Source organism: Polypterus senegalus, chromosome 5, assembly GCF_016835505.1.
Source record: "Polypterus senegalus isolate Bchr_013 chromosome 5, ASM1683550v1, whole genome shotgun sequence".
NCBI lineage: Eukaryota > Metazoa > Chordata > Cladistia > Polypteriformes > Polypteridae > Polypterus > Polypterus senegalus.
The window spans coordinates 202,431,386-202,459,351 of record NC_053158.1 but is presented as its reverse complement, the minus strand read 5'-3'; the positions used below and the strand labels follow the sequence as shown (position 1 = coordinate 202,459,351).

Sequence of the window (27,966 nt, the reverse complement as noted above, 5' to 3'; positions counted from 1 at the left end):
TACTTAAATACAGTGGCTGGCTCTTGTCTGACTGGAGTCTGCATGTTCTTTTACATTTGTGAGTTTCACCTTTTCTTTCCATGTCCAAAAAATAGATACCGTCATTGTCAAAAAAGGCTGGATCCAGGTCTTTAATGAGCTCTTGGACATGGCCATCAGCAGTGTGTGTGTCTGCGGAGAGAGTGTCGACCTCATCGAGCGGTTTACTTACCTCGGTGGTGACATTCATGTCTCTGGTAGACGGATTGGGAGAGCATGGGGGGTCATGAGGTCGCTGGAAAGGGGTGTGTGGCGCTCCCGATATCTATGCAGAAGGACGAAAGTCCAAGTCTTTAGAGTCCTGGTGCTTCTTGTCTTGCTATATGGTTGCGAGACATGGACGCTATCCAGTGGCCTGAGACGAAGAGTGGACTCCTTCATGTGTGTCTCTTCGGAGAATCCTTGGGTACCGTTGGTTTGACTTTGTGTTGCTCATGGAGTCCCGAATGAGGCACATTCCCTGCATCGTGAGGGAGCGTCAGTTACGGCACTACGGCCATGTGGCGCGTTTCTCCGAGGGTGATCCTGCTTGCAAGATCCTCATTGTTGGGGACCCGAATGGCTGGACCAGGCCAAGGGGTCGCCCACGTAACACCTGGTTGCGGCAGATAGAGGGTTATTTCCGGAGGGTGGGACTGGAACGCGTGTCTGCCTGGGGGGTTGCCAGCCGGGATCTCGAGTTGTTTCATCGTGTAGTGGGTGTGGAAACACACTGTACCAGTGCAGGCTCCCCAACGTGACTAGACTGTCAAAAGTTAATTGGTGTTGTGTGTTTGTGTGTGTGAGAGAGACTCTGCAATGGGCAGTCACACTGTGCAGGTTTGGTTCCCGTCTTGCTGCAGAGTGCAACAGAGTTTGGCTCCTGTCTTCCAAGACTGTGAATTAGATAAAGCAGATATGAGGATGACATGTCATGTGAAGTGTAAAAATGGGTTGACTAAGTTTATGATGGTGCAGTGTTTAGATCTTTTAAATTCAGGAAGGTGGGCTTCAGTCCCAGCCCAGTCACTGTCATTTGTGGAGTTTGCATGTCCTCTCGATATTTGAGTGAATTTTCCTACTGGTACTCCGTTATCCCTTTATTTCTTAAAAGCATTCAGTTAGGTTAACTCTGATCTCGACTGGCCGGAGTGATAGAGTGAAGCATTGTCTGAAGCCCTGAGAACGACAAACCGAGTGTTAGATTTCATCACACTGAGGCCTTTCAGGATGCTACAAGCTCTTTGACCCTCTTGTGTAATGATCTGTACTTTGGGTTGACCTTTCTGACCCTCAGTTCCTTATAATTACTGACTGTTGGCACAGCAGTAAATAATGAAAAATGTTTTAATAAGACTGTTGTCTTATTTTTGCCTCAATGATTCCTGACCAACGGTCAAGGAGGATGTGAAATATATCAGAAACACTAAGGGAGAATTAAAATATACAGGCAGGGCTCTAGTCATGCATGTTTCTGACATTTTCACATGTGAAAAAGTGGATCACCTCCCAACATTAACAAGGACCACTAAGGAGGAGCAGAGGCATTCGGAAAATTGTAGAGGGAGAAGAGTTGCTTAGATTAAAATGGCTAAAATCAAACAAATCACCACGACCTGATAACATTGACATTGTTTATGCTTAGCAGATGCTTTTCTCCAAAGCGACTTACAAAAGAAATCAACATAATTGAATAAACATCAGTCTGGGGGCACTGTTTATGAAAAAGTATGACAGAACGAGGGTACAAAGTGATCATCACAGATTTAGAGCTCCGCACAAAACACAAGAGAGTTACACTTCCATAGTTATAATAATCTATCAAAGCCATAATCAATAAAGGAGAAATTCACCAAACAAGGGTCTTTACACGCTTCTTAATCACATTGAAGGAGTCAGAACTGCAATTGGAGGTGGGCATCTCGTTCTACCACCCAGTAGCTACACATGACTAGAGTCTGGATTGAGATTTGATGTCATGCAAAGGTCTGGGACCACAAAGTCAGAAGGTTTTCTTTTAATTTTTTTTCATTTTTAACAATTCTGTTGTGTTCTCAGACCATAGTGAGTGAGTGAGTCTGTCTGTCTATCTATCTATTATATAGTGCCTTTCATATCTATCTATCTATCTATCTATCTATCTATCTATCTATCTATCTATCTATCTATCTATCTATCTATCTATCTATCTATCTATCTATTGAGGCAGATAGGGGGCACTGTCGTCCCCTTAAACCCTCCGAGCAGACGCTAGACACCAGATAAAAGTCCAAAAGTTGACTTTATTATAACTAATAAGTGCACAAAGCATCCTACACTCCACAATACTCATTCAATAATCACTAATAATCAATACAATAACCAGTCCTCCTCTCCCAGACGCGTTGTCCCTCTGCCTCCCGACTCAGCTCACTGCAGGGATTTCCCACAGTCCTTTTAAAGTGCTTGACCCGGAAGTGTTTCTGATCCCTCAGTCCATGTGATTCTTAACACTTCCGGGTCAGGTGAAAACTCCTTTTCTTCATCCCGGAAGTACATCATTTCCCCTGTGGCTGTGACTAAGATGTACTTCCGGGTTATAGGGAAATTAGTAGTCCCTGGCCCTCCCTGCAGCGACCCCTGGCAGCCCCCATGGTATCCAGAAGGGGTGTGCATTAAAACTCCAATGTATATCTATCTATCATATAGTGCCATTCATATCTATCTATCTATCTATCTATCTATCTATCTATCTATCTATCTATCTATCTATCTATCTATCTATCTATCTATCTATCTATCTATCTATTATATAGTGCCTTTGACATCTATCTATCTATTATATAGTGCAATTCATATCTATCTATCTATTATATAGTGCCTTTGACATCTATCTATCTATCTATCTATCTATCTATCTATCTATCTATCTATCTATCTATTATATAGTGCCATTCATATCTATCAATCTATCTATCTATCACACTGATGGGGGAAAAAAAACATGGAAGTCAAAGATAAGGCGTAGTGTTGAGGTGTGTAGAGAGAAGATGAGAGGACTCAGCGTTGATTTTTGAGGCACCCCAGGCCTGAGGGTTGGATGGACCCTAATATTCTCCTTCCTTGTAGTTTAAAGGGGTGTTTTAATGAGGTGGACTAGACATTTTGTCAGCACCTCCATGTTGATTCTCGTGGTCTGAGGTTTCCCCACCAGACTAATGGTGTCGCTGGTCATTTTTACTTCAGTGGCTTTATCATTTCACAGAACAGTTTTGTTTTTTTTTCCAAGCTCTGACAAGAAATAGCACTTTGTCTCCTTTTTTAAAATAGCAAAACGTGTCTCTTCCCCTTTAACGGTAATAAAAGTTGATTTGTTTCATTTTTATTTGATCCTGTGTCATACTGTTACGTCACAACACTCCTGCTGCAGTTCTGAATGTTTTAAAACTTTCCCTTCGAGCCTTTCCCTCATAAAAACTGGTTTTATCTGGAATTATTTCCCTCTTGACCTTGCCCTTCAGATTTTGCATTTAAAGTGTTGCTAAGATTAATTAAGGACCATCACAGGGGACCATTAACCTGCTTGCTCCCAATAGATCGTGGCTTTGTGAATCTTTTTCTATGCCTACATTACTTTCAAAAGGTTGTTATAAATATTAAAGATTTTACCATATGATTTGCAAAAATAAGAATAGAGTTAATAACAAAATTCTTCAGAAGTATGACTTGGCTATGAGTGACGTCTTACTCTAACAGTATCAATAATGCTGATTATCCCGAAGAGTCGGGAAAATGTCATTTCTCTCTTGTCGCCTTAAAAGTCTGGACTCTCTTCTCCTTTTTAAATATTTTATAAAGTTCATTGGCGTTAAGGAGTTCACGTTTATCTTATCGTGTTGCTCATTTTCTGAGGGTGCTGACCAATAAGGACCTTCTGCAGGTTAGACGTCTTTGTTACAACAAACTTCAGTGATAACAGAGGAGAGAAACTCTCCATGCCATCCATGTTATTTGCGTTCTCAGGTACCCTCATGTTTTTGTGGTGCGACCGGCCATCACTCTCTGCACACGTTATTTCTGTTTTGATCTTGGAGTCTCCAACAATTTTCAACTGCAGAGCCGCAGCACCACACGTCAACGCAGGTCTAGACCAGCAGCTTCACGGCGTACGTTAAGATTAGGGGTTACTGTGGCTGGCGGCACGGTGGCGCAGTGGTAGCGCTGCTGCCTCGCAGTTAGGAGACCCGGGTTTGCTTCCTGGGTCCTCCCTGCGTGGAGTTTGGATGTTCTCCCCGTGTCTGCGTGGGTTTCCTCCGGGCGCTCCGGTTTCCTCCCACAATCCAAAGACATGCAGGTTAGGTGGATTGGCGATTCTAAATTGGCCCTAGTGTGTGCTGTGTGTTTGTGTGTGTCCTGCGGTGGGTTGTCACCCTGCCCAGGATTGGCTCCTGCCTTGTGCCCTGTGTTGGCTGGGATTGGCTCCAGCAGACCCCCGTGACCCTGTATTCGGATTCAGCGGGTTAGGAAATGGATGGATGGATGGTTACTGTGGCTACCATGTAGAATCAACGGCTAACATTTGGGGTAAGTTAAGTGTAGTTAGTGTGTGGCATCAACGTGTGGGTGACATCAAATCTGCCATGAAACCGCTGAAGCACAACTGCGTATTTAGGCTGGCGGTGCAGCAGTGCATGTTGGATGCTTCTCAGAGTTCGTCTTAAAAATGCCCTCCGGAAGGGGAATTCATCAAACCCGCCTAATAACGCGGGCAAACAAGAATCTGTATTTAAAAATATTTATTTTTAAAAGAAAAAAAAATACTCTGAAGAGTACAAAAGGCATACAAACCAGGCAAATCCATCTATTAGCCAACCAGCTACAGTACATTCTAACTACAGGGGTCTGCTGGAGCCAATCCCAGCCAACACAGGGCACAAGGCAGGAAACAAACCCCGGTGCAGGGCGCCAGGCCCACCGCAGGCTAGACAAACCCCACTATAAAAAAATGTCAGTAAATTTAACGGTAAAAATGCTGTAAAAAGGAAAGTTACCTTACGTTCTACTGAAAATGACCTGCAAATCAATACATTTCATTATTTTTTACCGCCAAGTTCTGTAAAATCGATATTTTTCTACCTTCAAAATATGTTACATACCATTTTCTGATGCCTTACAGTTACACTGAAAAAATCTGTTCATTTTACTGCGTAAAACTGTTAAATAGCAAAGGTGAACAACTCCAAAATCCATCATCCATCCCGCTATATCCTAACTACAGGGTCACGGGCCAGCCAATACAGGGCGCAAGGCAGGAAACAAACCCCGGGCAGGGCGCCAGCCCACCGCAGGGCACACACACCAAGGACAATTTAGGATCGCCAATGCACCAAACCTGCATGTCTTTGGACTGTGGGAGGAAACCCACGCCGGCACGGGGAGAACATGCAAACTCCACGCAGGGAGGACCCGAGTCTCCAAACTGTGAGGCAGCAGCGTACTGCATACTGGGGTTTGACCCTGACAGTACTTTCTAATGGTTTATTGATTGGCGTGTTTATTACACCACATGAATTTCTGGTTATGGTTAAACATTCCCTTCTGTTGGAATGTGTTGTAAAGAAAAAACTGCTATTTACTTCAAAGTTATACCGTAGATCTAAAAATATTGTCATATTATTTATCCATCCATCCATAAATTTTCCAACCCACTGAATCCGAACACAGGGTCACGGGGGTCTGCTGGAACCAATCCCAGCCAACACAGGGCACAAGGCAGGAACCAATCCTGGGCAGGGTGCCAACCCATCACAGGACACACACACAAACACACCCACACACTAGGGCCAATTTAGAGTCGCCGATCCACCTAACCGGCATGTCTTTGGACTGTGGGAGGAAACCCACGCAGACACGGGGAGAACCCAAGAAGTGAACCAGAGTATCCTTACTGTGAGGCAGCAGCGCTACCACTGCGCCACCGTGCCGCCCCTATCCATTATCCATCCATCCATCCATTTTCTAACCCGCTGAATCCGAATAGGGTCACGGGGGTCTGCTGGAGCCAATCCCAGCCAACACAGGGCACAAGGCAGGAATCAATCCTGGGCAGGGTGCCAACCCACCGCAGGACACACACACAAACACACCAAGCACACACTAGGGCCAATTTAGAATCGCCAATCCACCTAACTGGCATGTCTTTGGACTGTGGGAGGAAACCCACGCAGACACGGGGAGAACATGTAAACTCCACGCAGGGAGGACCCGGGAAGCGAACCCTTAAGGGTCTCCTAACTGCGAGGCAGTCATATTATTTATTACATTAAAATTCTGGCAACCCAGCTGCCATTACTTTACCGCGGCGGTTCTCAACATGTGGGTAACAAAACAGGAGGCGCAAAGATGTGAATAAAAAAAACAAAACAAAAATCGAAAATATGAAAATCCATCTATTGAAACCAAAACAAATGAACTTCAACTACATTCTGATACTAGAAAAATAAATACAGAGTTAGATCAATGTCGATAAAAGTGAAGTAGGTATAATAAAACTTGTAGCGGTGTATCGGCAGCAAAAAATATAGGAATACATTTTATTAGGGTTTTAAAATAACGTTAGGGGGGTCGCGATTTAAACTGCTATGAAAACTTGGGTCGCAAATTATTTAAAGGTTGAGAAACGCTGCTTTACCGTAAATGTAACGTTTTTTTTTTTTTACAGTGCAGAATCAAACATTCCAGTACGAAATCCCAAGAATAGTCAGGAAACGGTTTAAAAACCCAACCACTTCAGAGCTGCGAAGAATAAATAAACTTTGCTAAAAGCTATCTCGCCTCTTTGTTTTTCTGAATTGATCTCTTCATTTCCTGACTTTGGTTTCGCCCAGTCCTCGATCTTGGACTTTATTACCATGGCACGTATTGATTTTCTGTTTTGTGTTTCTCTCTCTCGTGACGTGCCCTTTAAAATTCCTAGCGGTCTCCCGACACACAACATGCGAGAAAAAGGGTAGAGGCCGCCAGAAAACTTCTGAACAGAGTTATGATTTGCAGTACATTTTTCTTTTATTATTATTTTGTCCTGGATTTTTATTTACATGTAAAAAGTCCAAGGCATCTCGTTTTGGAGGGCTGCTTTCTCGGGCTCCACTCACAAACAACAGGGGGCAATGCCACAAAATGCACATGAATAACATATCAGTATGATAGATAATGATACACCATTAACAATAACAACAATAAAACTTGAGAAACACAAGAATTCAGAGTGTTAACTAACTAACTAACTAACTAACTAACGACAAGACGGATTACAGAACACAGGGCCTGCTGATGAGTTAAGGGTCTTAACCTACCAATGTCAGAAACTCAATCCCACTTGACGTTGATCCGGCTCGTAAGATCCTCATTGTTGGGCACCCGAGTGGCTGGACCAGGCCAAGGGGCTGCCCACGTAACACATGGCTGCGGCAGATAGAGGGTCATTCCCGGAGGGTGGGACTGGACCGCGTGTCTGCAAACCGGGGTCCCGAGTTGTTTTGTCGCGTAGTGGGTGCGGCAACGCACTTTACCGTTGCATGCTCCCCAACTTGACTTGACTTAGCTTGTTAGAATGAAAACCTGCAGACACTGCGGCCCTCCAGGACCAGAGTTGGGGACCACTGGAGTAGATAATTCTGTTTGTTCCAAGAAGCAAACGTTCTCCTCCTCACTCTCCTCTGTATCATCCCCCCTTATCAATACAACCCATAAGTGCAGAACCATCTGAGGATTTCTACAATTGAACTGACCTGCTGTGATATTTAGAGTCTGAGGTGTACAGAAGAAGAGAAAAGGAGACGGGCCTGTTCAGGTGGTGCTCCACTGTTGCTCACGTCCATATTTGAAAGTCCTCCTCATGAGAAGAACTTAGGAGTCGTAGTGGACCCGTCACTATCAACTGCCAGACAGTGTGCAGAAGACATTAAGAAGGCTAATAGAATAGCAGGTTATATAGCGCCTTGATGTGTGCAGTACTTTTGCAGTACAAAAAGGACATAACAGCACAAGAGAAAGTCCAGAGAAGAGCGACGAGGCTGATTCAGGGCTACAGGAGATGAGTTATGAGGAAAGATGAAAAGAGCTGAGCCTGTTAACTATTTAATGTCAGTAAATGTAAAGTATTACACGTAGGTGAATACACAATGGGAGGTGTGAAAATGGAGGGTACACCTCATGAGAAGGATTTAGGAGTCGTAGTGGACTTGACACGATCAACTGCCAGACAGTGTACAGACGTCATTAAGAAGGCCAACAGACTGTCAGGTTATATAGCGCCTTGATGTGTGGAGTACAAGTCACATGAGGTTCTACTCAGGTTTTATAACACACTGGTGAGGCCTCATCTGGAGTCCTGTGTGCAGTTTTGGTCTCCAGACTACAAAAAGGACATAGCAGCACAAGAGAAGGTCCAGAGAAGAGCGATGAGGCTGATTCAGGGCTACAGGAGATGAGTTATGAGGAAAGATTAAAAGAGCTGAGCCTTTACAGTTTAAACAAAAGAAGATGAAGAGGAGACCTGATTGAAGTGTTTAACATTATGAAGGGAATCAATCCAGTGGATCGAGACTGTTATTTTAAAATGAGTTCATCACAGGAACATCGTTGGAAACTTGTTAAGGGGAAATTTTGTAGAAACATTTTTCTTTACACAGAGAGCCATTAACATGTGGAATACGTGACCAAGTAGTGTGGAGGACAGTCAGACATTAGGAGCTTTCAAAACTTGATGTTATTTTTGAGGAGTTCGGTGGATAGGACTGGCAAGCTTTGGTGGACTTAATGGTCTGTTCTCATCCGGATTGTTCGGATGTATCAGAGACACAGTCCTTGAGTCTCACAAACTACAGTCCAGTATTGAATACAAAATGTGAAGTGAAGCCTGATGAAAGTCCCAAAGTCAGCAGAGCAGCCCTTGGTGAGAAGGAGTACAATGAAGGTCACACCGCTTTGTGTCTGGCACTTTTTAAGGATCTTCTAAAGCACCGTGACAGAGCCAGGAAAGTGGTAAATGTTGGACATTTTGAAAAATGAACAAGTTAATATGTGTAATAATATGAAGTATCATTTATTCTTATACAAACTTAAACTGGGGGGCACAGTGGTAGCGCTGCTGCCTCGCAGTAAGGAGACCTGTTGTTCGCTTCCCGGGTCCTCCTTGCATGGAGTTTGCGTGTTCTCCCCGTGTCTGCGTTGATTTCCTCCCACAGTCCAAAGACATGCAGGTTAACGTTAGGTGTATTGGCAATCCTGGTGTGTGTGTGTGCCCTGCATTGGGCTGGCACCCTGCCCGTGATTTCTTCCTGCCTTGCGCCCTGTGCTGGCTGGGATTGGCTCCTGCAGACCCCTGTGACCCTGTAGTTAGGATATAGCAGGTTAGACAATGACTGACTGACTAAAATTAAACTGATTTATGCAAGTGTCACTGATTTATAAAAATGTGCTGATATTACAATTTTTTTTAAAACAAAATCCTTACATTTTTTGAAAATATTTTAAAAGCTTTCTGAAAATGTCGTTAGGTTTCGATTTGAGAGGACACTGGCTTCTTCTGATTTTAGAAATGGTGTTTACACAGAAATCTTCTTTTACAGTTTTTGTAAGCACTGATTCAGTCAGTATAAGACAAGGCTTCCCTCGTCATCATCATCTTCTTCTTTTTCATCTCTCAATTTCCTCTTATTCTTTTTACTAGTTTTCATTATTTTTGTCTTTGTGACTCTTTCTTAATTGTTTTGTAATAATAAAGGCAGTGAGAAGTCACCTTTTCTGCCTAAATAAAATATTTTTAGTGGAAGGTGTCATTTTCCTTTTCTTTTCTCATTGCATCCGGAATGGTTAACACGGTGCAGCACCCTACTACTACATTGTGATAATAATAAATAAAAATAATAATTAAATGGTCTCTTTATCAAACAAAATAATGGTAGTTGGCTGCCCTCTTGTGGTTACTTCTGCAAAGCTCTCATAAAAATCTGCTCTCATCACAAAACGATACATCTGATAGAACATGAGGTTGTTGAATTGTGGGGTAGTTAAGATGCGTACATTTACATAATGTAAGTAATATGAAAGGCATTCAAATATAAAAGAAATTTATGAGCTACACTTTATGATTTGAATACATTGAAATGACTTATACACTGTTTTTCTATGTAGTCTCCTGCCACTGCAGTACACTTGTTCCAGTGCTCAGGAAGCTTCTAAATCCCCAAACAGTAGAAGTCTTTTGATTGCATGTTGACCCATTCCTGCACAGCGTCAATAATCTCCTCATTTGACATGAACTGAGACACTCATCCCCAAACTAATTTTTAATCAGTTTAATAAATCTGAGATGGAATGACTCCTTCATTTGTCAAAATTGTAATAATAATTTTCTGCGTAACTACTGTGTGCCTCCTGCTCCGAAATGTTGGTTATAACTGTCAGGAAGGCGGGATGAAGAGCAGCTATCACTACTGACGACAAGCTCAAATGTGTCATGTCTGCCTTGCACTCTTCATAAGAACAGAGCATGAAAATTCCTCTTTATAACTGAACACCCCATGTACAGTGGAACTTCGGGTCACAACCGTAATTCATTCCAAAACTTTAGTCTTAATCCGATTTGGTCGTGACCCGAAGTAATTTCCCCCATAGGATTGTATGTAAATACAATTAATCCGTTCCAGACTGTACGGACTGTATGTAAATATATTTTCTTAAAAGATTTTTAAGCACAAAAATAGTTAATTATACCATAGAATGCCCAGTGTGATAGTAAAGTAAATGTAAAAACATTGAATAACACTGAGACAAACACCCAGACTCCCTGCTCAGCTGCATGCAAGCCTGCCTGTGCTCGCTCGCTCACTCTCTCTCTCTCACTCTCTCTCACTCTCACTCTCTCAGTCTCTTTCGCTCTCTCAGTCTCTCTCGCTCACTCTCACTCTCTCTCTCTCGCTCTCACTCTCTCTCACTCTCTCAGTCTCTGTCGTTCTCTCTCGCTCGCTCTCTCTCGCTCGCTCTCTCTCACTCGCTCTCTCTCGCTCTCTCTCGCTCGCTCTCTCTCTCTCGCTCTCTCAGTCTCTCTCTCTCTTTCGCTCTCTCAGTCTCTCTCTCTCTCTCTCCTTCACTGGCTTTCTCCTCCTGCTTCCTGCCTTCACAGTGAATGCACAGGGAGAGACTGAACATGTGTGGAAATCATCGGCGCGTACGAACCGGAAGTGAAACTGGCTTGTTTGTCACCCGAGTGTGTGGTCGTGAACAGATGCAAAAGTTTGGCAAACTTTTTTGGTCATAACCCGATTTATACGTGTTCAGAGACGTTTGTGACCCGAGGTTCCACTGTACTATTTATTTTGATTTTCAGTGGCCATTCCGCATAAATTGTTAAGACATTAAACTGAAAGAAATTGGAATTCAGGGTATAATATTTATATTAATGACTTGGATTCCTGTACAGCTCGTAAACTTGTGACAGTTTCTAAAACTGGAGGGGTGACAGACACTGAGGAGGCAGCAAAGACAAGTCAGAAAGACCTGGACAAAGTTCAGAACTGGATGAATTCTTGAAAAACAGCACTTAATAGTTTAATGGAGGAATGTGTAAGGTGCTACATATGAGCAAAAAAAAACATCAGTTATAAATAGATGGAGGACACTGAGCTACAGGAAGGAAACTCTAAAAATGGTTTTAGGGTTTATATTTACACAACATTTTTATCATCTAAGCAATGTGGAGAAGCAATTACAAAAGCAAGTGAATTGTTAGATTATATCATAAAAACAAGGGACATTACATAACGCACCTGTGAGACCACATCGCGAGTATTGTGTGCAGCTCTGGTCAAGATTTTTATGCAGTATACTCTTTGTCACTTCCTGTATTAAATAAACTTTTTATTTTTTTAATAAAGACTAGGGGGCTTTGCCCCCTGCTCGTTTCGCTCGCCCACAACTGACCAGTGACACGTGCCAACCACTTTGCGGTTCTGCCGCTCACGCATGGGGATACGAATGTACAATTTGAACAGATTGGTATTTTCATGGGAATTGTTAGATATGCATGACTATTTTACATTACAGCGAGTAATTAACCACATTAAAAAACAGTCAAACGTAATAATTTGAAAGTAAATTATGTTTCAGGTTGCGTTAGAGGTATTTGTTGCGTAATGCGAATTTGTTCTGTTTGGCTTTGAAATTAACACGCAAATACTTTTTAAACTTACACTTTTGCTGTAAAACTTCAGTAAAAACAATTTTTGGAATAACATTTTCGTCAAGATCGTTTTGAATTTTGATTCTGTGTTTGGACTTTCATCGTGACAACGCAACGTATAATTTCCCGTGATTGAATTTTGTTTTTTTCTCTCTATTAAACCCCTTATCAAGCGGGGTCATTTTTGCTAAATCGCTTGTAATTTGACCTCTCCAAATTAGAATCATTGCTGTTATTGAACTATCTGGAGTATAAACACATGTTTGGTCTCTTTGTAAAGGTAACATTCTCTAGTTTCACCCTTAGTAGTCAGAATCACTGTAGGTGTGACTGATCAAAAGTTATGCACATTAGAACTCACAAAAAAAACAAAGTTTTTTTATGAAAATAAAGGAAAATAAAGCTGCAGTAGGTAGGTGGGGACAGAAACACACAATGTACCAACAGAATAACTTGTTGACTACTCACATTTCAAATTTGAAAAGAATACCTGTCAAAATGACATTTTGACACCAGTTTTTATGTGGGCATGTCCAGGGCTTTTAGAGGGACCATTATCCACATTTTGGAACGTATGGAAAAGTGTAATAACTTTTGAATGCTTCAACCCACAGATATCAATGAGGGCTCTACTGAAAGCTTACACCTAAAGGAATCTATATCTACACACAGTGTCACTCTATTAGTTATAAAAATAATAAAAACAATAAAAAATACACATTTCTATGTAAAAATAGTCAATACAAGTCTTATGGGCCAAAAATATATTTATATTTTTATTTTTACTTTTTTTATAAAATGCACACAAACTATATACATTTCTTTTACAAACTGTTACAACACAGCTCAGCGTTTTTCCATGTGCCACTTGATGGCAGCAATCACTAGCAAGCAGAAAGCACAAGGCGTGTCACATGTCGCTCTCTGCCATTAGACGTCCCTGGGCGGTTGAATACTTTCACAACGCGTACATGCATCTATTATTTAATCGAGAGTGTATTTACGTTTAAACTTCTACTTTTATTCATATTTAAAATGCAAAAAAACTTGGCGAAATCACAATAAACAACCACGCACCAACTCTGCAGACTGGCACAAATGCCACCTTCACGCAGCTCGATCGTTTTGTTTACAAGTTAGTATGGCAAGTTACATATCAAAATGCTCGGCTGCTCATTGGCTGTAAGTTTTGAGTGTCAGTCACAGTGTCCAATCAAACTGGTAGATTCTACCAGGGTTTGGAGTTGTACGTCATCGTTCAGCTGTCTGTGACACTCGTTGGCTATACGAGGTGCCAGTCAACCCCAGACCCGTCGTAATTGGCCAACTTAGGTGTCGATCAGAAGCTAACACTTCCGTGTTACATGCGGTAGCATGGTTATCACCGGCAGAAACAAATTACATCTGATATGTTTAATAGAATTGAAAAAAAATTACGTAGGTGGTCTCAAGTTATGAAACGTTTTCCGGAGTTTTTGCCCCTTTGAGGATATATCGTGTGTTTTGGACCTAATCGTTTTACTGGATTATATTCGCTGGAGCCTTACGGACAGAATGGGATCAATACTGCTCGGAAATACTGATGTTTGACTTGCAGGGGGTCTTCAAAGGTAGGGAAAGTCAACTCTTAAAAGTATGTAGTTCTCTGTAAAAAAGGCTTTAGTGTCAGTGCTGTGGTTGTTGTGTGTCAAAATGGTTTATATCATCGGTAAGACGAGACTTTGAAGTTTCATTTGATGGGTAGTATGTCAAGATGCATGGCAGATGGGCATGCACACATTACTGTAACGTTTTTAAAACGCTGTTATGTCCCGGGACCGCTACGTGTGCGCGTTAAGGCTTTTTCAAATGTTTGTCTCTGAGATTTGTTAATTGTCTTTGCAAAAGTTACGGGAAACTGTAAACATTTTAATACGAATGGCACATCAAGATCTCCTTTGGTGTCTAATGTTATCCGCTGAAAATGTACTACTGTACATACATCCTTCTTTCAACAGTAATTTGTGCGGTGGAAGACTGGACGGTGTTAACGGTTGTAGATATTCTTCGTGATATTGTAGGTTGATGTTTTCATCTTCTGGACCATCACCACCAACTGGTTCAGCGTAGTCTACTGATACGCATTTCACCAATTTGCAGTGTAACCAATCGACAATTTTCCCGTTAATTCATTTGACTTCATCGTTTCTCGGTGCTAGGATTGCCCGTGTACTCATTTCTTCTGTTGATATCCCTTCGGGATGAAATTCTTCAATAAGATTTGGACATAATACATCTTCTTTAATTGGGAACTTAAAGTGAGTAAAACGTAAAAATTTATAAGAGCTGAGAGAGCAGGAACTGTGTCTGTCAAAAGCATTCAGACGAATGAGAGGTGAGAGGGTCGTGGGCGTGGTTGAATATGGATGAGAGGAGGGCGGGACTTGGAGAAATCTCATGGCCAAAGTCTCATCTCGCGGGACTTGAAAAAAGTCTCGTCTCATCCCAGGATTTTTTTTATATAATGGAGAGATATTTCTGGCCCTTTCTACTATCTAGTCAGGGTTTGATGGTATCTCCCCACCCAGTGGGCAATTTTTGAAAGTCCTGCAGTTACAAGAACATTCATTTTTACCGGACCGCTGGATGAAAACTCCTGTTAGCTGGTTAATCACACAAGTGGCTTCCGGGGACTGCAGACTAATTGGTGCCATCCAGTAACCAGAAGGAGCAGCCAGGGAGAATAACAATGGTAGACACAGCCAAAGATGTTTCCTAAGGCAGGGCATGCTGGTGCCAATACTGTGCATGGAATTCAAATGCAGCCTCCTTAAATTCTAGTGTTTGTTTTAGCAATTTTGACTTAATTTGTGTTTAATTTGACTTTTTGCTCTTACAGCCAAAAACTAAGTCTCCTGGATCGCGTGCGTCTCCCCAATCCTCGCGCCACTGCTATAAAGGGCAAGCTCTTTACCCCCATGAGTACTGATGCCATCGAGGAAAGTCCTTCGAGGGAACCAAAGACGGGAGGTTTCACCAATCGAGAGCGATTCCGGACTGCCTTTCGGATGAAGGCGTATGCTTTCCGACAAAGTTCTGAAGGTATCGATTTTATTTTCACTTGTTTACACTTGTTTAGGTTATTCCCTGGTTTACGTATCTTCTCCTTCTTAATGGCGCGGAGTCGGGGAAAACTCACCTGGGAGAAGTGGAGGAGAAAAAGAGAAAAGGAAAAGATTTGTTGGCTTGGTGTCCTGGAAGGAGAAGAAACCTGTAAGGTGGTGTTTACTGTAAACTAAAAAAATACTTTTATTGCGTTGGTGAGACTGTGTTGGGTGTTTGTGACTCACTCACGCCCCGTACTGCAGCCTACAGCGGTCAAAACTCCAACTGGGAAAGCTTGTGTTAAATTTGAACAGCATCGTGAGGACCACCAAGAAGCAGACAAAAGGACCGGCAGTTATTTGTTCCCACATCAACCACTGTGAAGAATCCTAAGTGTTCATTTGTGAAAAGTGGGTTTTAGTCCCTTGATCTGATCCACCTTTGATGATGTGGATGATGATGATGATGATGATGAATTAAAGCAGCCATTAAACAAATGAAGATTAGCTCTATGAGTGAGCATACCTGCTACATCGGGCGGTAGAAAATCACACTGAAACCTCTGAAACAAAGACACGTTACGTAAAAGGAAGAAGAAGACATAGAAGAAACTAACTGAAATACCCAGCATTGCCCGGGAGGAAAATAAAGTGTTTTTTTTTTTTAAATTGTTTGAGAAAAATATAATTTAAAAAAACATAACGTTAAAAATAAAAATCAATTAACAAACAATGAAGACTCACTAATGTGCTTGTCTTGCGGTCTTGTATGTATGTTATCATCCAGCTGACGCTTGGAACTGGCCAACTCGATTTAATTGCAAAAGCAACAGGCGGGCGGCGGTGGCACTCAAACATACAGAATGCTGGCAGTCACCTCCAGGTCGCCCTCTGGTGGTCGTTCCGAGTGTCAACTGGAGGATAACAAGCATACAAGAGTGCAGGATCATGCACAGGAGGCGGTGGGTTAGGGTTGATATCACCCTACAGTATTTTTAGTCAACCAATGAGAAACATGCGTACCGAGTTTCGTGAAAATCGCTCCAGCCATTCTGGAACATACATACACACACACACACATACATTGACTTATATATATGGTGGCGCAGTAGGTAGCGCTGCTGCCTCACAGTAAGGAGACCCGGGTTCACCTCCTGCGTGGAGTTTGCATGTTCTCCATGTGTCTGCTAGGGTTTCCTCCCAGAGTCCAAGCACATGCAGGTTAATCCTAAATTGTGCTTAGTGAGTGTGTGTGTGTGTGCCCTGCGGTGGGCTGGCGCCCTGCCCGGTGTTTGTTCCTGCCTTGCGCCCTGTGCTGGTTGAGATTGGCTCTAGCAGACCCCCGTGACCCTGTGTTAGGATATAGCAGGTTGGAAAATGACTGACTGACTATACATACTGTATATATGCATATATTAAAAGAAGGAGGAAGAAACAGAAGAAATAAAAGAAGATCAAGAAAAAGGAGAAATGAAAGAAGAAGTCAAAATAACAGAAATAGAAGAAGAAGAAATAAAAGAAATAGAACAGAATGAAAGTGAAGAAGACGAAGATGATGGTGATACCTGCTACACAGTGTTCCAGTTTCAAACTCTGAGTGTCTGGTCATCGCCTAATTTTTCAGCAGAGTGCCACCTGGTATCCATAATGGTCTCTTGCTGTAATAAAGTTTGCCCGTCACTTCTGTTATTCCCTAACGTTTTTTCATGACTGACTAACTTTGCATATCCCATTTCATCAAAATTACAATGTACTTTTTTTTTGTTAATTTAGGTCATGTTAATGGCCACCTGCAATTAGTCACTGTGTGTGAATATGGCGGCTGTGTGTGTGTGTGTGAGTGAGTGAGTATGTGACAGGGAGCGGCCTCTGAGAATCCTGCTCAGGGCAGTTTTCACCCTTTTGCCCAATCCTGGTGACAAAGCCTTTTTGCCCACAAAACCCTCTGTCCGTCATGCAATACAGTGACTCCACACCTGAGTGCTGCACTATTTTTGAACTTGTGTCACTATTTACCATTCCACGTGTTTTTTTTTTATATTTTTGTCAAATACATGGGCATTTTGGATATTTTAGCTTCCTTGGCATCATTTCTGTGTGACAGTAATTGTACATTACATGCTAATGACATTTAATCTTTAAATTTTGAGCTGGTAGGAATACAGACCTGAAGAAAATATCTCTCACTTTGCCACAAAGAACTTAAAAAAAAGCCATTCAATTGTCCAAAGCTGCTCTTTTAAACAATAGTTCAATTTTTTTTTTTTTTTTTTTGCTCCTTGAATTTTGATCTTTGCTCTTGTCTTTTTAGATAAACTTAACAATATAAATGATTGTTTTTGACTTCCATTTACCTGTCTAGTGGATATTAAAGAACTCTTATCTTAAAGCAAGGGTCTCTGACCTCTGCTCTCCTCTTGACCGATCTCATCTGCCCCCTGAAATCCCTCCTTTCAACACAGAGGGAAGGCAGCCCTGCTCAGTGTGCCATGACCACAGTCCTCAGTGATCAGAGAAGGCTGACCTACGATAGCAGCTGGGGGATACAGCGGGCGAGGCAAAGCTGCATCCTGTCAGAAACCAAACAAAGTCCTCAGCTTATCCTCCTGATTATTTGTAGAGCCATCCAGTTTCTTAACCACTTATCCAAAACAGGATCATGGGAAGCCAGTGGCGACATTCGGCAAGACGTGAAGCAAGACAGGACTCAGTCCCATAGTAGGTAGAAGTGCATTTCAGGGTGCACTTCTTTACACTAACATAATCACTCATACCTGCACATGTAATAGATAGATAGATAGATAGATAGATAGATAGATAGATAGATAGATAGATAGATAGATAGATAGATAGATATGAAAGGCACTATATAATAGATAGATAGATGTGAAAGGCACTATATTATAGATAGACAGATAGATAGATAGATAGATGTGAAAGACACTATATAATAGATAGATAGATGTGAAAGGCACTATATAATAGATAGATAGATAGATAGATAGATAGATAGATAGATAGATAGATAGATGTGAAAGGCACTATATTATAGATAGATAGATAGATAGATAGATAGATAGATAGATAGATAGATAGATAGATAGATAGATAGAGGGTGTTCCAAAACTAATTATGCAGATCCAGATCGTCTGGATGACTTTGATTTATGCGGGGACGATTCCAGTTCGACACGAAGATGATTCTTCATGTCATCAATTCGCTTCTCGATGGTCCGGGATTTTTCGGTTGATGTTATATGTAAGAAGTTATAGCGTAATGAAAATTGAATAATTAGATATGGACCACCCTATAGATAGATAGATGTGAAAGGCACTATATAATGATAGAAAAATATGAAAGGCACTATATAATAGATAGATAGGCAGATATGAATATCACTATATAATAGACAGATATGAAAGGCACTATATAATGACAGATATATATAGATATGAATGGCACTCTATAGATAGATAGATTGATGTGAAAAGCACTATATAATAGACATATGTGAAGGCACTATATAATGATAGATAAATAGATAGATATGAAAGGCACTATATAATTAATAGTTATGAAAGGCACTACTGCGGTGGGTTGGTACCCTGCCCAGGATTGGTTCCTGCCTTGTGCCCTGTGTTGGCTGGGATTGGCTCCAGCAGACCCCCGTGACCCTGTATTCGGGTTCAGCGGGTTGGAAAATGGATGGATGGATGGAAAGGCACTATATAATGATAGATATATATATAGATATGAATGGCAGTATATAGATAGATAGATTGATGTGAAATGCACTATATAATAGACATATTTGAAGGCACTATATAATGATATATATATATAGATATGAATGGCACTATATAGATAGATAGATTGATGTGAAAGGCACTATATAATAGACATGTGAAGGCATGAAATAATGATAAATAAATAGATATGAAAGGCACTATAATGATAGATAGATATGAAAGGCAATATATAATTAATAGTTATGAAAGGCACTATACATAGACAGATGTTAAAGGCACTATATAATGATAGATGGATAGATAGACAGCTACGAAAGGCACTATATAATAGACAGATATGAAAGGCACTATATAATGACAGATAGATAGATACATATGAAATGCACTATATAGTAGATACTCGTATATAGGTATGAAAGGCACTATATAGATAGATGAGAAAGGCACTATATAATAAAACACTGATAGATAGACAGATATGGAAAACATAATGCATCTGTGGTGAGTCCTGAAGATGGCAGTTCACAGATGCTTCCCATCCAATCTAACAGAGTTTGAGTTGATCTGGCAGGAAAAATGAGATAAACTGCCCAAATCCAGGTGTGCCAAGCACGCAGAGACACACCCAAAAAGAGTCAAAGCTGGAATTACTGCCATAGGGTATGCCATGCATACAAGTATACATGAGAGATTTTATATTTTGATATGTTTTACGTTTGTAAACCTTTCTGAAAACGTTTTCACTTTATTGTTGATGGCTATTGATTGTAGAGTGATGGACAAAATGGCTAATGTGTCCGCTTAAAATGAAATCTACAACACAGTAAAGTGTGTAGAAAGTGAAAGGGCCTGAATACGTTCTGAGCCCACTGTCAGCATGTCTCGTTTATAGTGGCTAGTCGGCTTTTTTAATTGTTGATGACGCTTTATGTTTCTTCCAGATGTATTTCTTTTGCCAGTGTGTGAAGAAGAGGATTCTAGGAGATTCTAGACATCTACTGTCATTTACATCTCCAATCTTTCCTTTTCCACAGATGCTGGCGCACTAGCAGATCCGGGGACTGAAGAAAAGGGCTTTCCCAGTGACATACTGATGGAGGAGAGCATCCCAACACTTAAAGGCGTAATCAGGGCGGTCAGGTAGGATCAGCCTGTCTCCTATGTATTGGGGGGTCTTTAAGAACTCGTGCTGTCCACACGTGAACCAGGTCACCATTTCACACCTATTTCATTTTGAAACTTATTTCCCCCATAGTCCCATTTTGTTTAGGTAGATGTGGACACACCAATTGTACTCGAGGGTGGATGAAAACCGGGCAAACCCTGGAGTGGATCATGTGAGGTATGAATGTGATTTAACATGGGACTGATCTAACTACGGGCAATGCTGTGCTTTATAAGAAACTCATCTGCTGGTAATCTCAGTTGAAGCTTCACAAACCAGATGTGGTCAAAGGAGTTGGTCCCCTTACCATTCATTGAAGATGTGCCATGATGAAATGCAAAGCAGTTGTCCTCTGTGTACCTGCATGTCTTTGAGGTGCCATCAAGTAAAGCAAAGCAAGTGCGATAAGAGATCAAGTATGGCTTATTCTACAAAGATCTTCTAAAATTGCCTGCATACATTTGTTGGGACCCCCAGAGAAGATCCGAAATCATTAGATGTGAGTGATTTTTCAAACTCACTGTTTTCTTGAATTCATATCATACAAGTCACCAATCATCTCCAAACAATGCATATTTCATTTCAAGTTCTGTTCCTACTGCCCTCAAAACTGCTGCAGTTACCCCAGTTCTTAAAAATCCTTCCTTTCTCTCTCCAGTTACAGGCCTATCTCTAATCTCCACTTTTTGGCTAAGGTGATGGAACGTGTGCTTGCTACACAACTCCATGCTTTTCTTCTAGACAATACACTCTATGAGCCTTTTCAGTCCGGCTTTCTCACACAGCACAGCACTGAGACAGCTCTTCTCCGTGTAGTTAATGATCTTCTCCGCTCTGCAGACTATGCTCCACTTCATTGTCTCTTCCTTCTTGACTTAAGTGCAGCAGTTTGTCACACTTGGCCGATATAAATCCTCTACCTCACCTGTGTGTCGCGTGGTGTCCCTCAGGGTTCCGTCCTGGGGCCATTACTCTTTCTACTTTATATACTTCCAGTAAGCTCAATGGAAGAAGACCCAGGAGGACTACACTTACAAAAGCCAGAATGGAATTTGCTAAAATGTGTATTGAGAAGCCACAGATGAGACAAAAGTGGAGCTTTTATGGCAAGTCACATCAGCTCTATGTCCACAGATTAACAATTAAAAGTCAAGCTTTCAATGAAAAGACCATCAGACCTACTGTTAAACATCGGAGGAGGCTTGGAGACGTTTTGGAGTGCTGTACTGCATCTGGAAGGGGATGCCTTGAGTCTGCGCAGGAAACGACGAAATGTCAAGACTATCGAGACGTTGTGGAGAAACGTCTCGCCCAGTGTCATGGACCCTCCAACAGGATAATGAGGCAAAACACAGTGAAAAGCCCCCAAGAGCATAACATTGGACTCTTCTGAAGTGACCTTATACAGTTAGGTCCATAAATGTTTGGACAGAGACAACTTTTTTCTAATTTTAGTTCTGTACATTACCACAATGAATTTTAAATGAAACAACTCAGATGCAGTTGAAGTGCAGACTTTCAGCTTTAATTCAGTGGGTTGAACAAAACGATTGCATAAAAATGTGAGGCAACTAAAGTATTTTTAAACACAATCCCTTCATTTCAGGGACTCAGAAGTAATTGGCCAATTGACTCAAAGGCTATTTCATGGCAGGTGTGTTCAAGTCCGTCGTTATGTCTTATCAGTTAAGTAGATAAAAGGCCTGGAGTTGATTTGAGATGTGGTGCTTCATGTGGAAGATTTTGCTGTGAACAGGCAACATGCGGTCAAAGGAGCTCTCCATGCAGGTGACAGAAGCCATCATTACGCTGCGAAAACAGAAAAAAACCCATCCGAGAAATTGCTACAATATTACGAGTGGCCAAATCTCCAGTTTGGTACATCCTGAGAAAGAAAGCAAGCACTGGTGAACTCAGCAACACAAAAGACCTGGACGTCCACGGAAGACAACAGTGGTGGATGATCACAGAATCATTTCCATGGTGAAGAGAAACCCCTTCACAACAGCCAACCAAGTGAACAACACTCTCCAGGGCTTGGTCGTATCGATATCCAAGTCTACCATAAAGAGAAGACTGCATGAAAGTAAATACAGAGGGTGCACTGCAAGGTGCAAGCCACTCATAAGCCTCAAGAATAGAAAGGCTAGATTGGACTTTGCTAAAGAACATCTAAAAAGCCAGCACAGTTCTGGAAAAACATTCTTTGGACAGATGAAACCAAGATCAACCTCTACCAGAATGATGGCAAGAAAAAAGTATGGAGAAGGCGTGGAACAGCTCATTATCCAAAGCATAGCACATCATCTGTAAAACACGGTGGAGTCAGGCAGTGTGATGGCTGCCAGTGGCACTGGGACACTCGTGTTTATTGATGATGTGACACAGGACAGAAGCAGCCGAATGAATTCTGAGGTGTTCAGAGACATACTGTCTGCTCAAATCCAGCTAAATGCGTCAAATTGATTGGGCGGCGTTTCATGATACAGATGGACAATGACCCAAAACATACAGCCAAAGCAACCCAGGAGTTTATGAAAGCAAAGAAGTGGACAATTCTTGAATGGCCAAGTCAGTCACCTGATCTTAACCCAACTGAACAGGCATTTCACTTGTTGAAGACTAAACTTCAGACAGAAAGGCCGACAAACAAACAGCAACTGAAAGTAAAGGCCTGGCAGAGCATTAAAAAGGAGGAAACCCAACATCTGGTGATGTCCGGGAGTTCAAGTCTTCAGGCTGGCATTGCCAGTAAAGGGTTTTCAACCAAGTATTAGAAATGAACATTTTATTTCCAGTTATTTAATTTGTCTGATTACGTTTGAGGCCCTGAAATGAAAGGATTGTGTTAAAAAATACTTTAGTTGCCTCACATTTTTATGCAATCGTTTTGTTCACCCGACTGAATTAAAGCTGAAAGTCTGCACTTCAACTGCATCTGAGTTGTTTCATTTAAAATTCATTGTGGTATTAATGTACAGAACCAAAATGAGAAAAAAGTTGTCTCTGTTCAAATATTTATGGACCTAACTGTAGTTGCCCTGATTTGAAACCTATGGACAGAACTGATACATGCAGTCTGAAGAAGACCACCCTTCACAACGGACACAGCTGGAGCAGATTGCTCAGGACGAGTGGGCCAAATGACCAGTGGACAGGTGCAGAGGTCTCATGGAATGATTTGTTGGCAGGGATTGCAAACTCTTAAAAGGTTTTACATCAAAATGTGAAAACAAGGCTCTTGTCATCTTCGTCCATGCCATTTTCATTGGGTTTCTTGTTTGAAACATTCTGTTGAATCCAAAATCTAAAGCAAAGTCTGATTTTTGTTAAATACGAACTAAACAATGATGGGAGCCAATGACTTTTTTTCAGTTTCAAGTTATTTCAGAGATAATTGTGGGTTCTTCTATTTTCTTGGACCAATACCATTATTCTTAAAAGCAAAGCATAGTTACCACCTGTCCCTAAGGGGCACCTTCCCTCTGTATGCTCTAAATCACTTCTCACATTCCTGATCTAGGGTTGGTGAGAAAGGAGACTTCCCCATGCATTAAGTAAAGTAAGAAATACAGGCCTTTCACAACCTGCGGCTAGCTAATACAATATGTTTCATTTTGATTTGGGCAGAGATTACATTACTGCAACTTATAAATCCTCCATACTTCTCAGACTCTTGAGATGTCTTTCTCCCATGCCCCTCCTCGTGAGTCTCCCAATCTCACTTCCTCTTTCGTTGGGTCACTAAAGCCAAACTGACCAATCACACCAAAGCCAACCTGACCAATCAAATTGCTCAGAGTGATAGGACACACAGACTTTAGTGTTTTATTGTGGGGCGTCTGTTGGTGAAGAAAGATTCGCTGATCTTGACTTTGCCGAGGATGCTGTGATCTTTGCGGAGTCAAGGTAGGCTCTGATCGGGCCTCTCGAGAGACTGAGAGAGGAGTCTGAGTGTCTGGGCTTGCGAGTGTCCTGGATAAAATACAACATCCAGGCCTTTAAAGACCTCATGGCCATCAGCAGTGTGTTTGTCTGCGGAGAGAGTGTCGACCTGGTCGAGAGGTTTACTTACCTCGGCAGTGACATTCATGTGACTCTGGTGACTCTTCCTATGAAGTCAGTAGATGGATTGGGAGAACCTGGGGGGTTATGAGGTCTCTGTGTGGTGCTCCCAAAATCTCTAGAGAGATTTAGAGTCCTGGTGCTTCCTGTCTTGTTATATGGTTGCGAGACATGGACGCTATCCAGTGACCTAAGACGAAGACTGGACTCCTTAGGTATTGTGTCTCTTCAGAGAATCCTTGGGTACTGCTGGTTTGACTTTGTGTTGCTCATGGAGTCCCGAATGAGGCACATGACCTGCATTGTGAGGGAGCGTCAGACTGACCAAGGGTGATCTGACTCACAGAATCCTCTCTATTGAGGACCTGAGTTGCTGGACCAGGCCAAAGGGACACCCACATAACACCTGGCTGTGGCAGATGGAGGGTCATTTCCAGTGGGTGAGATTGGACTGTGTGTCTGCCCTTTTACCAACCAGGGTTCCAAGCTGCTTTGTCGTGTGGTGGGTGCAGCAATACACCAATGCATGCCCCCCCCAATCCGACCTGACCTGACCCTATTCTTTTTTCAATTTTGAATGTGTTTACTCTTTCCATTCAACAGAATTTTGAAGTTTCTTCTAAACAAAAAGAGATTCAAAGAGACCTTGAGGCCTTACGATGTGAAGGATGTGATAGAGCAGTACTCAGCGGGGCACCTTGACATGCTTTCTAGAATCAAATACCTCCAGACAAGGTAAAAGTACATTTCAAATTTCTGTCAAAAATGTTGTCCCTAGTGTGTGCTTGGTGTGTGCGTGCCCTGCGGTGGGCTGGTGCCCTGCCCAGGGTTTGTTTCCTGCCTTGCGCCCTGTGTTGGCTGGGATTGGCTCCAGTGCACACCCGTGACCCTTTAGTTAGGAAATAGTGGGTTGGATAATGGATGAATTGATGGATGTTGCAGAATTTTATTTTAATGAAAAATGTCAAATGAGTTCTCCTATAGAGTGGATGAACATTTTTAAGGGTTACATTTCAAACATCCAGACCTTTTATTCAAGAATATGGAACGGGGCAAATCAGAGTGGTTTAAGCTCAACTGGATGATGGAGACAAAAGGCTGCATTGAGGGTGCTCGCCATGGCAGAGGAGTAGATTGAGTTTTAGTGCTAGCAGCACAAATTGAAATAATTGTCCCAGACTGAGTCTTTGTAAACTGTGAAAATGTACCTTCATAAAATAAGAAGTCTAATCAAAACCAATGAGTGGGTTAGGGTTAGGGCTGGGATATACTTGACACTACGTGACACGTACACTGATGCTGTGTAAGCAGTGCATTCTCTATATTTGCACACATACTTTATATAAATCTGGAAGATTCCACTAGGCGGCAGTGTGAAAAATCATCACAGTGAGAACCCAACATCTGGTTTTGCTGTGTTGTGAGTTGAAGATCAAAATTCTTTGCATTCTGATACTGTTGCTAAATTGCAAAAAAAAGATGGCGACACAGAAGACGGTATGTGAGATGTATCTCGTCATTACGATGATGGACTATGTGACGCTTGTTGTTCCTATGTGAGACACGAATGAAGAAAAGCACCAGGATAACTTTCGCATCCCAGATTTTAAGTATGCTGATTTGCTTCATCGCATCGAACCGCTCATCAAATTTAGAAGCACGCATATTGATCATGTTGGCTTGCCGTCACACGCGTTATCTTGTACCGGCCGAATCCCCACTTCTTCTCTCGGACATTTTCCGTTTTCCAGGGATATCTGTCTCGAATTTGTGCACACATTACGTTAAATTCTGATACTGTGCTCAGAGGAACCGTCAAAAGAGCGCTGGGAACATATGGCAGCCACGATGCGTGTGCGAAAATGTTCTGAGCATCAAGTATATCTCGGCCCTTTTACTGAATATTTTCTCCCCGTTCTTTATTATATTCTTCATGTTTTCAAGAAAAAACAAGAAATTTTATTTACCATATATACTCACAAGTCCTGAAACCTATAAACTCAGACTCTGACTTATACGCCTGTTCAGAAATATGACACTTAAATATGTTTTTTTTACATTTTCTTCAATCTCACACCAGTTTCTCGGACACATCAAATTTTGTTGCCGCAGCGCAGTCACCAATTTCTTTCGTCACGTCGATGACTTTTAATTTACAACCAGCTTCATATTTTCTTCTGATCGAACGCTCCATTGTAGATGAGAGATGCTGTTACGATAAAGGTGTATGAGGGTGTGAGATACCAAAAAACAAAAATCAGTGCAAACATCGCTTCGGAATAGTTCGGGTATTACCGTGTGGTCACGTAGGCACAATACATAGGAAATAAAAAGGCTGTGTACTCCGTGGTTACTGTCTCAGGCGGACGTTAGCATATCATAATCTCTTGGACCAATAGCAAATGTTTTCCACATTCGACTTATACGACCGAAATTATAAAATACCGGAAATTATACGATAAAATCAAGTCCCGACTTATCCACAAGTATATATTGTAGATGCTGCTTTGGTGTTGATATCGTGCCTAAAAAAATGTGTAAACTGGGATATCTGTAGGACAGTGGTGCCCACACTTTTTTTGGCTTGTGAGCTACTTCTAAAATGACGAGGTCAAAATGATCTACCTACATTAAAAATGCAATATATATATATATATATATATATATATATATATATATATATATATATATATATATATATATATATACACTCACCTAAAGGATTATTAGGAACACCTGTTCAATTTCTCATTAATGCAATTATCTAATCAACCAATCACATGGCAGTTGCTTCAATGCATTTAGGGGTGTGGTCCTGGTCAAGACAATCTCCTGAACTCCAAACTGAAAGTCAGAATGGGAAAGAAAGGTGATTGAAGCAATTCTGAGCGTGGCATGGTTGTTGGTGCCAGACGGGCCGGTCTGAGTATTTCACAATCTGCTCAGTTACTGGGATTTTCACGCACAACCATTTCTAGGGTTTACAAAGAATGGTGTGAAAAGGGAAAAACATCCAGTATGCGGCAGTCCTGTGGGCGAAAATGCCTTGTTGATGCTAGAGGTCAGAGGAGAATGAATGGGCCGACTGATTCAAGCTGATAGAAGAGCAACTTTGACTGAAATAACCACTCGTTACAACCGAGGTATGCAGCAAAGCATTTGTGAAGCCACAACACGCACAACCTTGAGGCGGATGGGCTACAACAGCAGAAGACCCCACCGGGTACCACTCATCTCCACTACAAATAGGAAAAAGAGGCTACAATTTGCACGAGCTCACCAAAATTGGACAGTTGAAGACTGGAAAAATGTTGCCTGGTCTGATGAGTCTCGATTTCTGTTGAGACATTCAAATGGTAGAGTAAACAGAATGAGAACATGGATCCATCATGCCTTGTTACCACTGTGCAGGCTGGTGGTGGTGGTGGTGTAATGGTGTGGGGGATGTTTTCTTGGCACACTTTAGGCCCCTTAGTGCCAATTGGGCATCGTTTAAATGCCACGGGCTACCTGAGCATTGTTTGTGACCATGTCCATCCCTTCATGACCACCATGTACCCATCCTCTGATGGCTACTTCCAGCAGGATAATGCACCATGTCACAAAGCTCGAATCATTTCAAATTGGTTTCTTGAACATGACAATGAGTTCACTGTACTAAAA

The 27,966-nt window shown here is 41.7% G+C and overlaps 1 protein-coding gene across 1 annotated transcript in view; it reads left to right on the top strand.

Moving 5' to 3' along the window:
- kcnq3 (potassium voltage-gated channel, KQT-like subfamily, member 3) overlaps positions 1-27,966 on the top strand; it is a 269,851-nt gene that overhangs the window by 220,888 nt on the left and 20,997 nt on the right. Inside the window, exons 10-12 of the mRNA XM_039753985.1 lie at positions 15,120-15,322; positions 20,108-20,213; positions 24,907-25,038. Of these exons, the coding sequence (XP_039609919.1) occupies positions 15,120-15,322; positions 20,108-20,213; positions 24,907-25,038 (441 nt within the window). The remainder of the gene's footprint in view (positions 1-15,119; positions 15,323-20,107; positions 20,214-24,906; positions 25,039-27,966) is intronic.